The sequence below is a fragment of the Culex quinquefasciatus genome, chromosome 3 (genome assembly GCF_015732765.1).
Source record: "Culex quinquefasciatus strain JHB chromosome 3, VPISU_Cqui_1.0_pri_paternal, whole genome shotgun sequence".
Classification (NCBI taxonomy): Eukaryota; Metazoa; Arthropoda; class Insecta; order Diptera; family Culicidae; genus Culex; species Culex quinquefasciatus.
The window spans coordinates 69106754-69124039 of NC_051863.1; the positions used below are offsets into that span (position 1 = coordinate 69106754).

Genomic DNA, 17286 nt, shown 5'->3' on the forward strand with positions numbered 1-17286 from the left:
GATTATCGTATTAAATCTGAATCTTGCATTTCCACCCCTTAGTTCACTATCAGCGGATTATCCACGGTGACTTGAAACCGGCCAACCTGCTGCTGTCTGACTCGAGCAGCGTGAAGGTGGCCGATTTGGGAGTGTGCAATGAGTTCCTAGGTGAAGATGCCGCCATGAACAATGGCTCCACGGCGGGCACGCCGGCCTTCCGATCGCCGGAGACGCTCTTTCCCGGTCAGCACGTGTACAACGGCAAGGCGGCCGACATCTGGGCCTTGGGGGCCACCCTTTATTCGCTAGTCCATGGAAATGTTCCTTTTATCGCTACTTCGGTTCCTGGTGTGTACGAGAAGATAAAATACGACCCCCTCGAATTCCCCCCAACGAGCACAATCTCGCCGGAACTGCGAGACCTGATCGTGTCGATGCTGGACAAGGACCCCCAAACACGGATCACGCTTCCCCAGATCAAGCAGCACAACTGGATCACCAAACACGGACTGCATCCGTTGCCGAGTGAGGAGGAGAACTGTCGCCTGGTGCAGATCAACGACGAAGATATGGACTCCGTGGTGAAGAGCATTCCCAAGCTGGACACGCTGATACTGATCAAGACGATGCTGAAGAAGCACTCGTTTCAGAATCCGTTTACGAAGGGAATTTCGGGGAGGGCACCGCAGGCGGGAGGATCGAGGATCGAGAGGTTTAGCCGGTCGGGACGGTCCAATTCGGCACCGGGGGATTATCATACGTCGGAAAGGTGAGTTATTGAATTTTAAACTTGATTATGTTTAGCCATTGTCGCTGAGGAGGGACTTTAAAACTACTCGAATATGAACACAATAAAAAAAGGAATCATCAGGATTTTAAAACCTGATAGCGTAAAGCTCATATTTTCATAAATTCTTAGATGTTTTTAATTTTTGTGCAGTAGCTCAATATTTTTGAAAATTAATATTGAAATTTGATTATTTTTTATGCATAATTAGCAATATGGTTATTTAACGCATTTCAACTTCATTACAGTTTTCGGTATAATATGCTGAACTTTGAAAAAAAACGTAAAAAACATAAAAATATGACCTTTAAAAACTACGCAGTTTAGAAAAAAAAAACTTTCCAAAGCACACAATTGAGTTTTAGGGGTTAAATCTGGAGCAACATTGCGCTTACGGCCTTTCGTCCCATTTAAACACGTGTAATAAAAGGCCGTAAGAGCAATGTCGTACCGCCCCTTTCAAATGTTGCTCCAGAAATAATCGAGAAATTCAAAATCATCGCTTTTTGAAAAAACTTTTTCGTAAAATTCTGAGAATACTTGCAAACCCCTTATGTTTAGACACCAACATTTTTGTATTTTTCTTTTCTGCAGCTTTGTAGAAATGTAGAACATCTTAAAAGTGACTTTGCAAAGTTACAAGCTGTATCTCGATTTTTAAAAGGAGAGTAATGGGAAACTACAGCGATTTAAAAACTATTTTTAAACTTTCATTAAGTTTTTAACTTTGAAATCGAGCGTCCAATTTTACACAAAAGTCCTTTTGACGCCAAAATTCTATCTATTCACGGTTTGAGCTATGAATCATTGAACATATCTTAACACCTAAACTCCCAAACTCAAGAAAAAGCGGAAATTTCCAAACAAATTCCCCCTTTTCCTCGAGATTGGAAGTTTAGGTGGAAGCTATTGCCCATTTTTTTCGATTTTTTTTTGCCTTCCTCACTGAGGTAAGGCTATAATCCTGCTCGAAAAATGAACTTTTGAAAAACAGCTCGTAGACCTATATTCATGTATACCTATCGACTCAGAATCGAAAACTGAACAAATGTCTGTGTGTGTGTGTGTATGTGTGTGCGTATTCCCCTTGGTGCTCAAAATTCTTGCCAAGTTTTCTCGGCACTGGCTGATCCGATTTGAGTCAAATAAGTTGCATTCGATCCGGTTTGGTGCCCCATACTGCACTATTGAATTGTTTGAAGATTCGATAAGTAGTTCAAAAGTTACGTATAAAAAAGTGACAGAGTTGCGAATCGGATCTCACTTAAATGCATGTAAACTATGTTCAGACCCATCACCCGACCCATCGTTGGATAGGTTATCAAAATACCTTTCCAATGAGTCCCAAACATTGAAGATCTGGCAACCCTGTCTCGAGTTATGACCACTTAAGTGATATTTATGTACTTTTTTGATGCCAGATCTCACTTAAATGTATGTAAACTATGTCCGGATCCATTATCCAACCCATCGTTGGATAGGTCATCAAAAGACCTTTCTAATGAGTCCAAAACATTGAAGATCTGGCAACCCTGTCTCAAGTTATGGCCACTTAAGTGATATTTATGTACTTTTTTGATGCCGGATCTCACTTCAATGTATGTAAACTATGTCCGGATCCATCATTCAACCCATTGTTAGATAGGTTATCAAAAGATCTTTCCAATGAGTCCAAAACATTGATGATCTGGCAACCCTGTCTCGAGTTATGACCACTTAAGTGATATTTATGTACTTTTTTGATGCCGGATCTCACTTAAATGTATGTAAACTATGTCCGGATCCATTATCCAACCCATCGTTGGATAGGTCATCAAAAGACCTTTCTAATGAGTCCAAAACATTGAAGATCTGGCAACCCTGTCTCAAGTTATGGCCACTTAAGTGATATTTATGTACTTTTTTGATGCCGGATCTCACTTAAATGTATGTAAACTATGTCCGGATCCATCATTCAACCCATTGTTGGATAGGTTATCAAAAGATCTTTCCAATGAGTCCAAAACATTGAAGATCTGGCAACCCTGTCTCGAGTTATGACCACTTCAGTGATATGTATGTACTTTTTTGATGCCGGATCTCACTTAAATGTATGTAAACTATGTCCGGATCCATCATTCAACCCATTGTTAGATAGGTTATCAAAAGATCTTTCCAATGAGTCCAAAACATTGAAGATCTGGCAACCCTGTCTCAAGTTATGACCACTTAAGTGATATTTATGTACTTTTTTGATGCCGGATCTCACTTAAATGTATGTAAACTATGTTCGGATCCATTATTCAACCCATCGTTGGTTAGGTAATCGAAAGACTTTTCCAATGAGTCCAAAACATTGGAGATCTGGCAACCCTGTCTCGAGTTATGACCACTTAAGTGATATTTATGTACTTTTTTTGATGCCGGATCTCACTTAATTGAGCATGAGCATGAGTATGAGAGACCACCCATGGTTGTCCTTCTCCGTTGCTGAACAGGACCATAATATCCCATCAGCACAACCGGTCACATGCTTCAACGATCAAATGATGTTTCCCTTATCAACAGCATGCATGAATGCGCTGAAAAAATAAAACATCACGATCATCAAAACTAGAGCCGGTGCGAATAGGAAACAGTCGTTGGCAACCAACGGCGCCCGCCATGTCAGTTTGTAGATCTCGAGGGAATGGGACGGGAATGTTAGTTAGCACAGGCTGCTACCAAGGGTGGGTTCTATACGATATCCACACCCCCGCGTGTGCCGGAAAACTACTTCTACTTGGGATTTTGTTAGTGGGTAAGGGTAATGGCCAGGATTCAACATAGAGGATGATGATGCGACCCAATAATCAATAAATTTTGTTTAATGGTGTGATGTATTATGCATTCTCAAGGCAAACAGTCGGAGTATGCGGATGAGACTATTCCCGGTTATTTGGTGTTGAGTTTAGCATAAATGATTTAATCTTAGACAGCCGGCTGTGGAAAGATAAAACCAACTAAAATGCGAAAACGCGAAACCGCCCGGATCGAAATACACGTACAATCGGGGGAAAAACAAAGACGGAAACGGCAACGAAAATCCTGCGCGAGGACCGCGACGCACACCGTTGAAATTCTCCAACTCAACTGTCAAACATCCCGAAACCGCCCGGATCGAAATACACACACAATCGGGGGGACAACAAAGACGGAAACGGCAACGAAAATCCTGCGCGAGGACCGCGACGCACACCGTTCAAATTCTCCAACTCAACTGTCAAACATCCCGAAACCGCCCGGATCGAGATACACACACAATCGGGGGAACAACAAAGACGGAAACGGCAACGAAAATCCTGCGCGAGGACCGCGACGCACACCGTTCAAAATCTCCAACTCAACTGTCAAACATCCCGAAACCGCCCGGATCGAAATACACACACAATCGGGGGGACAACAAAGACGGAAACGGCAACGAAAATCCTGCGTGATGACCGCGACGCGCACCGTTCAAATTCTCCAACGCAACTGTCAAACATCCCGAAACCGCCCGGATCGAAATACACGCACAATCGGGGGGACAACAAAGACGGAAACGGCAACGAAAATCCTGCGTGATGACCGCGACGCACACCGTTCAAATTCTCCAACTCAACTGTCAAACATCCCGAAACCGCCCGGATCAAAATACACACACAATCGGGGGGACAACAAAGACGGAAACGGCAACGAAAATCCTGCGTGATGACCGCGACGCGCACCGTTCAAATTCTCCAACTCAACTGTCAAACATCCCGAAACCGCCCGGATCGAAATACACACACAATCGGGGGGACAACAAAGACGGAAACGGCAACGAAAATCCTGCGCGAGGACCGCGACGCACACCGTTCAAAATCTCCAACTCAACTGTCAAACATCCCGAAACCGCCCGGATCGAAATACACACACAATCGGGGGGACAACAAAGACGGAAACGGCAACGAAAATCCTGCGTGATGACCGCGACGCGCACCGTTCAAATTCTCCAACGCAACTGTCAAACATCCCGAAACCGCCCGGATCGAAATACACGCACAATCGGGGGGACAACAAAGACGGAAACGGCAACGAAAATCCTGCGTGATGACCGCGACGCACACCGTTCAAATTCTCCAACTCAACTGTCAAACATCCCGAAACCGCCCGGATCAAAATACACACACAATCGGGGGGACAACAAAGACGGAAACGGCAACGAAAATCCTGCGTGATGACCGCGACGCGCACCGTTCAAATTCTCCAACGCAACTGTCAAACATCCCGAAACCGCCCGGATCGAAATACACACACAATCGGGGGAACAACAAAGACGGAAACGGCAACGAAAATCCTGCGTGATGACCGCGACGCACACCGTTCAAATTCTCCAACTCAACTGTCAAAGACGGAAACGGCAACGAAAATCCTGCGTGATGACCGCGACGCACACCGTTCAAATTCTCCAACTCAACTGTCAAAAACGGAAACGGCAACGAAAATCCTGCGCGAGGACCGCGACGCACACCGTTCAAATTCTCCAACTCAACTGTCAAAGACGGAAACGGCAACGAAAATCCTGCGCAAGGACCGCGACGCACACCGTTCAAAATCTCCAACTCAACTGTCAAACATCCCGAAACCGCCCGGATAGAAATACACACACAATCGGGAGGACAACAAAGACGGAAACGGCAACGAAAATCCTGCGCGAGGACCGCGACGCACACCGTTCAAATTCTCCAACTCAACTGTCAAAGACGGAAACGGCAACGAAAATCCTGCGCGAGGACCGTGACGCACACCGTTCAAAATCTCCAACTCAACTGTCAAACATCCCGAAACCGCCCGGATCGAAATACACACACAATCGGGTGGGCAACAAAGACGGAAACGGCAACGAAAATCCTGCGTGATGACCGCGACGCACACCGTTCAAATTCTCCAACTCAACTGTCAAACATCCCGAAACCGCCCGGATCGAAATACACACACAATCGGGGGAACAACAGAGACGGAAACGGCAACGAAAATCCTGCGCGAGGACCGCGACGCACACCGTTCAAATTCTCCAACTCAACTGTCAAACATCCCGAAACCGCCCGGATCGAAATACACACACACACTTTTTTTGATGCCGGATCTCACTTAATTGTATGTAAACTATGTCCGGATCCATTATCCAACCAATCGTTGGATAGGTCATCAAAAGACCTTTCCAATGAGTCCAAAACATTGAAGATCTGACAACGCTCAGTCTCAAGTTATGACCGCTTAAGTGACATTTGTGTATTTCTTTATTGAGATACAAGCCATAGACTAATTAAAGACTAAACACTTAGAACAATTTTTTCAAACAAATATGACTCATAAGCTGTGAACCGCGTGAACCACGGTGAACCGCATCGGCGCGCCCCCCGTATGACAGAATAGCTTGGCAGCACTGCATTTTCCGTTTTGTTTTGCGCTGCTTTGCGCGTGCATCTTATTTGTTTTTGTTTTGGTAATCACAGCAGCTGGTATATCAAACGAATCAAAAAAAATCGGAGTGGCCACCAAAAATTTAACATTATTGGAATGTTTCGGATTCGGAACCTTATTTGGAGATGATAGGTTCCAGAATGGGAGTTTGTCCGATTTGTGCTAGTAGTCGCTGGGGGCATTCGATTCTGAGTGCAAATGAAGTGGCCTTGATCCAGTTGGCCACCCAAAATGGTGTCTACACGAACGAAGTGCGGCAGGGCTCGGACTTCGGGAGGATTCATCCCGGGAACGAACTGACGAAAAGTGTGTTCAATCAGGATGCCGTGAATGACGCAAACGTGTCGTACGAGAGCAACGAGAGACCAGCTGAACGCCGGCTAGGAGGATGCGTGAAGAAATGCAGCAAGCATCTGCTCAAGAAGAACGCCAAACGTCAGAGGACTGCCAAGATCAAACCCATCCTGGAGTCGCAATTCAACGCTGGACGTCTGCTGGCCGTCATCGCTTCCAGACCTGGACAAAGTGACCGTGCCGATGATCCTGCCTTTCAGATCGTCGAACAGGTTCGTCGTGCGAATCTTCATCGACCAGGTGATGCCGTACGCGCCGGTTCAGATGAAAATAAACATCAGGAATCCGACACCGTTCCAGGCATCGCAAAACTTGATTAAGTCCGGTTTACATTGGGTCTGGAGCTGCGGCTGCAGCTGGACCTCGGTGAGCCTGATTTCGTTCTTCATGTTCGGCGTGACGTGGCGCAGGTCGATGCAGCGTTACGAGAAGTGATGGTTGATGTCCGCGCTTTAAAGTTTTGGCAATCTGGAGGGCATTATTCACCAGGACGGTCCGTTCCGCCTGGCGCGTGCGATGGATCAACAATGAGAAGCGGAAGGGGGGTATCTTGTCGGTGTACATGGCCAGCAGGGGGAACCTCCACTCGCGATCGTTTTCACGACGGAACCTACCCTAGGTACAATCTCTTCACTCCAAGAACCAACCGCGGGAGCTACGATAAGATGTGTTATGGCCTATCTACAATCACTTAGCTTAGAATAGTTAAGTAAAGTAAAACTTAGAAAATGTACACAACTTACGGCCGTCATCCACAATCAACTTAGAAAATTTGCTGGGCTGATATACGTTGCTATGCAGTTGTTTGTTTACCTTTGATATGGAAACGTCAACTTACCGTAGATTTTGAAATTTTCCAAACCATACGTCAAGTTTCTAATTTTATTACTTTTCATTGTAGAAGATCAGATTCATTTCCATTGATTCAAACTCCTAAGCTAAGTGAAATTTTCTAAGTTAAGTGATTGTAGATAGGCCATTACTGGGAAAAACAAGTCAAATTGAAAGTGTTTGTGTACCCGAATGCGAAGAATCCATAATAGTATTGTGAATCGAGTTGGAATTTGAAAAGTGAAACATTAAATCTGAAAAACAATTATTAGAATATTGAAGATATTAATAAGCAAGTTTTCATTATTGATTTGATTCGCCTGCGGCTGTCCATCATCTAATCGAAGCAAGCTAAGCGAACCGGTGCCGGGAGCCAGCCCGCTCGCACGCGATCCGAGGTTGCGACCACCGGTAATATTTAGCCTCAACTTGTTGAAGTCCAATTCGCTTGTCGAGATGAGGGTGGCATAAGAGACAAGTTGGGACTGTAGCTGTAGTTTTTGGATCGAAGTCGTTGAGCCCCTTCGGAGTTATTCCTTTAATTTATTCCGTTCGCCTACCAGTTTGCGGCACCGATCGGTTCAATTAAGTTCGATTTCGGCAGGTTACAAAAAACTTGCTCTCGCTGGCTTCATTCCTTTTGCGACCGTTAGGCGGAAGTCCCAGGGCACGTCACATGACCGGATCCGGCAGCAACTAATCAACCCGGAACCGATGCCGTAAGTGGCAAATCGTTCCATCACTGAGATGAAATCGAACGGAAAGGAAATGAAAAGTAAATTTTAATCCAAACTTCAATCCTGGCTAAGCTGTCGATCGTTCCAGTTCATCGATTCTTCTCGGGCGGCAAAATTACACCCCATAAAACGAATGTATGTGTTTGTTAAGATCCAGAAACCAAAACAAAAACAAAAAAAGAAACGTCAGAAAATCGACAGTGGAGCCAGTTCCTGACATTTTGATCTGTCATTTTTGACAGTGAACCGGCCATGCCGAGGGGTCATAAAAAGGTTGAGTCATGGTTCAGAGCCCACTGAGTAGTCTTTTATTAGTCTATGTACAAGCCTTACCTGACAAACTTCGTTCTGCCTTTTTTCGTTTGTTGACGTTTTTGACTTTTTTGCTTATTCAGCCTCCTGTGATCAAAACTTGATTTTAACCTTTCCCATACAATCTGCAAATATTCCGGAATTGGTTCCAGAGTGGCCAAATTTGTAACTTTTTGGCGTAAGAACCTTCCTTGGACTCACGAACTTACCATACGAACCCAATGCAACAACAATCAACTCGATCGGACGTTCCGTGTTGAATTGATTCGCGTTCGAACAAAACCGTCGAAATTTTGTATATATAATATGTATAGAAGATAGATAGAATTTGTATCCAAACCCATCTTATCACTCTTTGATATCACCAAATGTTGGTAAAAAGTGAGGAAGGCAACAACCACATAGGTGGATTAAGTTAGTTTTTAAGTATATATGACGGGGGCCAGTGGATTTTGAGAATGGAATTTGAGAAGGGCGTAAGTTGTTTAAATATTTTTTTTCTTTTTTGTAATTTAAATATTTCTGTATCTCAAAGCCACTGCATTGTTTTAAAAGGTGGTAAAAAACAACTTTGCAGGAAATTTGACACGCTTTCTGAAAAATGCGCTGAGATTTTTTGATTTTTAAGTTTTGAAAGTCAGATTTGAAGGTGAGGCCATTTTTGTGTAAATAGCCTAAAATATTGCAAACAGCCTCACGAAAAATGCAGGATGCTATTTCTTGTAGACATTGTCTATCTTCAAAAAATAATAAAAAATATTTATTAAAACTGTTTTTAAGTGGTCTAAACGTCAAAATCCGATTGCGGGAGTCCATTTCTTGTGAAGATTCAGCAGTTTAAAAAATAAAAATATAGAAAACAGGGGTTTGGCAATTTTTGGTTGGTTTTTGACCATTTTTATATGTAAGACTTGATTTTTCAGTTTCGAAAAAATGTTCAAAATCTGTTGAATAACTATAACTTTACACATACAATATTTGATAACTTTTCCAGACAACCCTCGAACGAATCCTTGCTGCCCTCGGTCACCGAGGGCGTTTCCAGTCCCGGCGGTGGCAGTCCCGAGGAGCAATCCCCCTATCGGCAGATCCCGAGCATCATTTCAACACCGTCGCAGGATTCGACGGCCACCGCCGGACCGGAACCGGAACCGGAACCAGTCCAGCCCGATCCGACACCGGCAACGGAAGCAGCAACACACACAACGGTAAATGATGACGTCATCACAGCTTAAAAGTAGCGCCAAAAACTGTTACACGAGAACTGCTTCATTGTTGCTTGTTAGTGTCGCTGGTAGAAACGCACACACATTGACACAATTATGTTAAAACAAAACTAACAATTCTTTTTATGGAACCAAAAATATTCCTTCTTTTTTTCTTTCTAGAATTTACCAAAACGCGCTTACTTAGAAGTTCTGCTATAGATTCGATGCTAGTGATCCTCCTTACCCCAAGCCCTCTTTTATTCCTACATTGTTCCCAAAGAGTTTTAAAACGAAAGCAATCGGTAAGAAACTACTTTTGGTGGATAAACCGGCTAAGGAAAACGTTTTTTTTTTTTTTTTTGAAAATATTTTTGGTTTTCCTTTTTGTGGGACTTAATTGATACGACTTAATCCGTCTGTTAGCTGAAACATTGAGATAATGTTCAAAAGAGAAGAAAAATGTTACAATAGTGTTGTAGAACGTTCTTACTTTTATAAACATTAAATTTTACTCGTACTTATTGTAAAGCAAACAGAATTTTGACAGTTTTTTGAATCTGATAGTTGATATAAAAACCATACGGAATAGCTTTGAAAAAAAAATAACTTTTTAATACATTGTTGGCACTGAGAGAAACGAAAAAAAAGAGAGGAGAATGTACATATTTTACATACGGTTTTTGCTCTTTTTAACAGATAACAAATTGTAGTGTTTTTAAACGTAGCATTTAAATAACATACAATAATGTATTGACCAAAAATTGAATGTATAATTTAGACAAGTCAAACTAACTCGTTCGATATTAATTACGACTCGGCTTGGAAAAGCGAGATCATAAATTCAGAAATATTACGCTTTATCAATTACAATTAGATATTCAACTAAACAAACTAGTAAGAAAAGTTGATGAGAAGAAGATGATGGGTGATACAGTAGCTTGTCATTGACACTGAGTCGGAAGAGGAAATAAGGAATTTGAATTTTGCCAAAATCGCATCGCTTGACAAGCTACGGAACAATTTTTCAAATCTCGTTTTTTGGATCTTATGAAGTTTGACTCACTCTAAATATTAAACCTAGGAATACTGACAGATCTTTGTACTTCGACGTTTGAAATATTTCTACTTAGCGCAAACTAGCATATAAAGTTGGCAACTTAGTCCATAATGATAGATTTCCAACCACAAAAGCTTTAACACAAAGAAATCGACACCTACATATATTTACTAATACCATCGTGAAACTTTGAGTTTTGTGGTTTTTTGAGAAGCACATATCGGGACCATTCAGTTATTTAGTATCTATCTTTCCAAAAGCCTACAAATATGCCTTGTTTTTCTCACTATTTATGGTGCATTTAAAATGTATCCACTATACAGAATACTTCTGAACCAATAATCTTTCAAATATCTATAAACAAACTATTCCTTAGTCACTAGGGTAACTTTAAAACTCACATTCCATTAACCTTCCAACGCCTAAGGCTCCAAAAAAGTTGGAACGGTAACTCCAACTCAACGGTTCTCGGGCCTAACTCAACCAATTAAGATGATTCTTCTTTCCAGTGATTTGTTAGGATGTCAAGATGATTTTAGACCTTTGAAGAACTTAATTTGATCAAATCTGTAATTTTTGCGATCAAAAACATCGTTCCAACTTTTTTTTTCGCGTGTAAAAAAAAATCGCCGAAAATTCCGCGGAGGCAGTCGTTTTAAAAAAGTTGGAACGATGTTTTCGGTCGCAGAAATTACAAATTTGTTCAAATCAAGGTCAAATCTACTGGTAAAAGTTGTGCGCTTCTCTTGCGTTTCTCTAGCAAAACTTTGGCGAGAGAGGAAAAAATAGAAAGCGAGCAGGTAGAATCGACAGCGACAGCTGGTTGCGAGAGAGTTCGTTTATGCACGGAGAAAAAAGAGTTCCCAAAATCGTGAACAAGCGTTCATGAAAATGGGAACCTCGAACAAAGTGTTCAAATCCCATGGTACGATTTTGAAAAACGTACCATGAAATTTGAACACTTTGTTCGTGGTTCCCATTTTCATGAACGCTTGTTCATGATTTTAGGAACTCTTTTTTCTCCGTGTGATTGTTCTTGTGTACAGCGATGGGGAAAAAATTCTCCAAAATGTTCCACTGCTCACTCAACAAGAGAGGAAAAGTCGAAAGAGAACGAACCTCTCTTCTCTCTTTGGCGAGACTTTGGTGAAATGATTTCCGAGTACATCGTCAGGTTAAACGTTAGTTTTCATAGACGACCAATGTTTGTAAACATTAAAATTTGGCAATGCAATAAAGCACAGGATTCGAAAAGCAAAAACTGCACGAATGCCGGTGCTTTATTGGAAGTGTTAAGTTCAAATGGTAAATCGTTTGCTTATTCAAATTTGTTCTCACTCATTTTTGTCGAAGTAAAACACCAAAGAATGACGATTTGGGATAATTGACCTTTTTATCAAATCATTGATTTTTGTCATTTCGATACATCGTTTCCGTGCTCTCTTGCACTAAGCTTGAGGGAATTCAATTCTAGTGAGCGTAAGAGAGCACAGAGCATCGATTTACTTAAAGAGTACCTCGTTCTGCTGGTATATCAAGTTACCAAGAACCTTGTTCTGAGTGCCTGTCACGACCTAGTGAGAAATGTAAGGCCGATGCAGTTCTAGTCCTCAAGACGATCAGACCTGCATTGGCCTTACTTTTCTCACTAGGTTGTCACAGGAACTCAGAACAAGGTTCAAAGTAACTTGATACATCAGGAAAGGCACTCATAAAGTAAATGTCAAAAATCAAAACTCCGATAAAAAAAATCAATTCCATCGCTGCTCACAAGAAAGCATGTGACAGCTACGCATACTCGCGAGAATGTTAAGGAGGTATTACACTACATCAATTTCTGTGTTTGACGGTATATCTTCTTTTCCATTTTGGGACCATCCATAAACCACGTGGACACTTTTTTGGGAATCTCAACCCCCCCCCCCCCCCTTCGTGGACAATTCTCCATACAAAAAAAACCTTTTTTGTATGGAGCGTGGCCAATCGCATAGCCCCCCCCCCCTAAAGTGTCCACGTGGTTTATGGATGGTCCCTTTTGTTTGATAAAACATTTATCTGCATCCATTTGGCCAACACTCGTTTGACCGAAGACATATTGTAATAAAAATATGATCAAATTTTGTAATACCTTTTAAACAAGCATATGTTTAAAATTGTACATTCAAAAAATATTTTCATAGATGTATTTTCGATTTTGAACTAACGTCGGTGTATTTTGGAGCATTAGTTTGCAGTATAAATTTTTAATTTTACGCAACACAAAAAGAAATAATACCCACAAAAAGCTCTATCCAGCTCACGATCTAGAAAAAAGCTCATTCAAAACAAATGGGGTCAAGCACAACTGTAAACACAACAGAAAAAAAAAGCATCAAATTTCAGTGCAATGCAAAAATTTGGAAGTGCCTGACTCCATTCACTTGACATAATATCTACGCATATCAACAACAAAAGACATTACCACACATGCACGTGAAATCCTTTCTGTAACACATTTAACTATTAAAAAAACAGATTTCATATGCACTACACATTTGCTATCGATACACGTTCAAACAACTATTTGCAAAAAAGAAGAAAACTTTTCGCATGAGTCCGAAGGTACCAAATAAAAAGTAAAGTTAAAAATAAAATAATGTAAAACTAAAATAATAAAAAATTCCACTTCTTCTTGCAGAATTCTCTATTTACATGTTGAAAACATTTACCCAGTTGTACGTAATACTAGCACAAAGTAGTTAATTACTAGGCTTAGTGATTTTTCACGCTCGAAAATTGCAAATTTCACGGGGACCTCAATTTCAAAACACCAAATTTCACGCAAATTTCGCGGAACTTGAAAAATGTTAAAAAAAAATGTTACTTAATTTGAATGCGATAAAAAAATTCTTCCAATTTTCAAAACAAATATCCTCCTGGTTATTGGATGGGCTCTATACATATATTTTGAAACAAAATGTAGGGCACGCGTATTCTCATTTACTGAACTGCTCTTTTAATATTCGACTAACGAAGCTCAAATGTTTTCGCTAATTTGCTTCTGTTATATCATTTTACATTTTATTGAATTTCATATCAAAGCTAGATTTGTCCAGTCAAAATGAGTAAAATAAATTGAATTTTCTGCGTCATTTAGCCCATTAAACATTTTTAAAGGGTTTTAGCTCATTTGTCAAAAACTAAATTTAAAAACATTTTGCAAAAATAATATAATTTTTAACAAAATCGAAATTTTTATTCTAAATGAGAAGAGAAAACAAAAGAGGAGTATTTTTTAACTTTCAAGGGAAACATCCACCCAAATAAACAAACATCGTTAAAATTTAACAGGCCCAAAAAAAAATTGTTATATTTTTAAAATATGATTCCAAAGATAAAAAATATACTCTTAACTTTATTTTGAATAAAACAAAGCTTGGTTTTATTTTATTTCTTTCAAAACTATACCTTTCAAATAAAATAGCACTAAAATTTTAAATACAGCGAATGAAAATATTACTAAATTTTGTTAGTTTCTAAAAAACTCAAAAATCTCAACATTTCTTCAAATGGTTCATATCAACTTGACACACATATATAATCAAGCTTTTTAATTGAAATCTAATAAAATTTCTTTTCTTTTTGGATGAAATATTTATTGAGTTGTTAGGATGGTACAATTTTTTTTAAAAATGTTTGTCTGGTTCAGCTGAAATAAATTAAAAATTCATTCCCCTGCGTTTTTCATTCCATTTTTAGAATGTTTGGGATCATTTAAGAATGTTTGGGTTGATTTAAAAAACTTTCGAATTTTTGAAAATTTTCGATGTTTGTTATCGCAAAATGTTTTTTTTTTGCTAAAATTTTTGTTTTCGTCAAATCTTACATTTTTTGAAAACTAATGATTGCAAAACTACTGAACTAGTGTAAAATGCATTTTAAAACACTTTTTCCATGCAAATTTTGAAACTATGGCTTGTTATTTCAATATTTGTATATTTTTATTTTTTTGCTCATATTTGCATTCAATGATTCGAGAAAATTGATAAATTTCACGAATTTCACGCCGTCTACGAAACCGTCAAAAATCATTAACCCTATATTAGTAATAAAACCAGGGTATTCACTCGCTTAATTCTACAGTAGTTCATAACATTATTTTTATTCCTTTTTAACATATCAATTATTTTATTAAAAATCGATACATTTTCACACAAACATAAAATTTCACGGGATTTCGCGGAAAAAGCCAAATTTCGCGGATTTCACGCTGTCCGCGAAATCGTGAAATTTCACTAACCCTATTAATTACCTATACCGGAACAACAACAAAAAAAAAACAAGACTTGAATCAAAAGAACTAGGATCGTTGCAGAGAAATACTTTCAGCAACTATTTCCGGTTCTTACACTGTAGCACACATTCCAACCATTTTTTTTTTGCTTAATTTTATGACGACAATCATGAGTAGCGTTTTGCGAACTGCAAATTTTGTGACAAATTTTCATCTTAGTACAAAACTTATTTCTATTAATCACACTTCTACTTCGTTGCACTTGAAACGACTTAGCTCTCTCTTTCTTTCTATCAAACTGATTTTCTCTTTAAGCAAAAATCCCGTTTATGTAAAATAAAACGAAACGATCGGTTTACAAAAAAAAAAGTTGGTCCAAACGATATCTCCTCGACAGATTGAATTAGATAGATTCTAACCTAGAAACAGCAAACTGGGCAGGATAACAAAAAGAAAACAAAAACACTAAGAACGATTAAAATGTGATCCAATATTTACGATGCGGCGCGAACACGTCGAGTTGTTAAGTTTAAGGCGTGTGGTGAGTTTCCTATTAGGTTGATTTGTTTTATTTCGTAATCTTTCAAAGCAACATCCCAGTACAGTAGCTTTTGTTGTTGAAGGGAAATTGTTTAGGAAGCTAAAGCCCTACTTAAAAAAAGTTGAAAATAGCATGGTGCCACGAAGCAATGAATTGAGCTACAAATAAAATTTTACCACTTTTATTTAAATGTCGCTTTTTTTTTCTTCGAAAAGTTATATCCGAAAATCCTTGGGAATCAAGTTAGGCTAGTGTTGGTTCAAAGGTGGTTTAAAATACATTATTATTTATATAACACCACATCACGTTCTACATCAAATAAAGCCTGGATCATTTTTTGATAAAGTATTTTCACCCTAATTGTACTCTAAAACTAAAATTCGAAATTGACATTTTCTGATCATGCTCAAATTTGGTGGAGCTGTTTAAACATCAAAACATGCAAGAATCCTGGAAACAGAGGTTTTATGAAAACACTTCCGAAGCGCCATGAGTTTCAAGTTGCTAAAATCTTCAGTGTTAGATATACCAAAACTTGCGCTAGGATCTGGCCTACACGCCAGTGAAGTCGAAAACCCCGATTTAGTCCCACCTGGGGTGAGATAGAGCCTTTCTTACAAAAGAATATATAACAATGGTAAAACTTCTTTCAATACTGTAACCGTTGGTCACAGTTCTTGAACGAACCTTCACTTTTCAATTTATTTCCCGTTCATACAACACTACACGACACAAGCAGTGAAGGGTTATCCGTACCGCTGCAAACACGCAGATCCTGACAGCGCTAGGTCAGGACTGCACGAAAAGTGGGAGGAATAGAAAATGGGGTTTTTTCCCTCCCAAAATGAGGAGGTTGTTTACCTCCGACGCCGACGACAAGAATCGGGCTCTTTTATCATCAGGCGTTCGTGCGGTGCAGTCGAGGTTCCGGAGTGCCAGTACCGTATCTACTACTGGGCACGTCTTGGCCTTCCAGTGGAAGGGCCGCGGTGGTTACCTTTCCCGCTTCCCGGATCTCGGTGCCGTACGGTGGTCAATCTAGCCCTGTAAGTGCGGCGGTGCCGTTGGCTACATTTAAAACGTCAAGGACCAACCCGAATCTCTGGCGCAGGGCGCCATAACCGTCAACGAGATTTCCCCTCTCGGCGCGACCGGATTTGTGGAAGCCAGGTCCGCCGATTCCGACAACAAGGGAAGACGCCTGCCGCAGGAAGGATCGGCAACGCCCGCTCGACCTTGCCTCGCGGTTTCCAGCACAGCAACAACAACAGCCGTCAACCGTTATTCGGCTGCAACGAAGACCCCCCCCCCCCCACGGGACTTCCGGCGGCACAGTCGAGGGCGCTCCTGTGACCGGCCAACGCAGAGGAGAACGCCGAAGGCGTTCAATCCCGGAGAGCTGCTGCTGGAGTTACGGTACGTTTGTCCCTGAAGTGCTACACTAAACACACACACACACCTTTTACACGAAATACAAAATACACGATTTAAATAAGAAAAGTGTGGTTCTTGATTTTTATTTCCTTTCCGAGTCTCTCTTGAATCGCTTAGTAGTAATGCCGACCCTGAGATGATGAGTAGTCAGTAGCTCAGGTCTACGACTACCTTTTAATTAATGGTCTCTGCCCTGAAAAAATGGAATGAGTTAGCCCTCCTTGACAACTGATTAAGCCATTAGTTTCAATACAAAAGCACAAAAGAAAGTGAAATGATACAAAAATCTTATGATGAAAGCAAAGTA

At 40.4% G+C, this 17286-nt stretch overlaps 2 protein-coding genes across 3 annotated transcripts in view; both read left to right on the forward strand.

Moving 5' to 3' along the window:
- Positions 1-11353, forward strand: part of LOC6046389 (calcium/calmodulin-dependent protein kinase kinase 1) — a 296769-nt gene extending 285416 nt beyond the window's left edge. Inside the window, exons 8-10 of one of the 2 annotated variants that reach the window (XM_038264287.1) lie at positions 43-751; positions 9461-9674; positions 9855-11353. In XM_038264287.1, coding sequence (XP_038120215.1) covers positions 43-751; positions 9461-9674; positions 9855-9893 — 962 coding nt within the window. In that variant the 3' untranslated portion in view covers positions 9894-11353. The remainder of the gene's footprint in view (positions 1-42; positions 752-9460; positions 9675-9854) is intronic. The other variant, XM_038264286.1, reaches the window with a different exon arrangement.
- Positions 11354-12537: 1184 nt separating this feature from the next.
- LOC119768987 lies at positions 12538-16994 on the forward strand. Its single transcript, XM_038260854.1, has 3 exons — positions 12538-12580; positions 16395-16591; positions 16657-16994. The coding sequence occupies exons 1-3, from the start codon at positions 12538-12540 to the stop codon at positions 16975-16977; spliced, it is 561 nt and encodes a 186-aa protein (XP_038116782.1). The 3' UTR covers positions 16978-16994.
- The last annotated feature ends 292 nt before the right edge of the window (positions 16995-17286 follow it).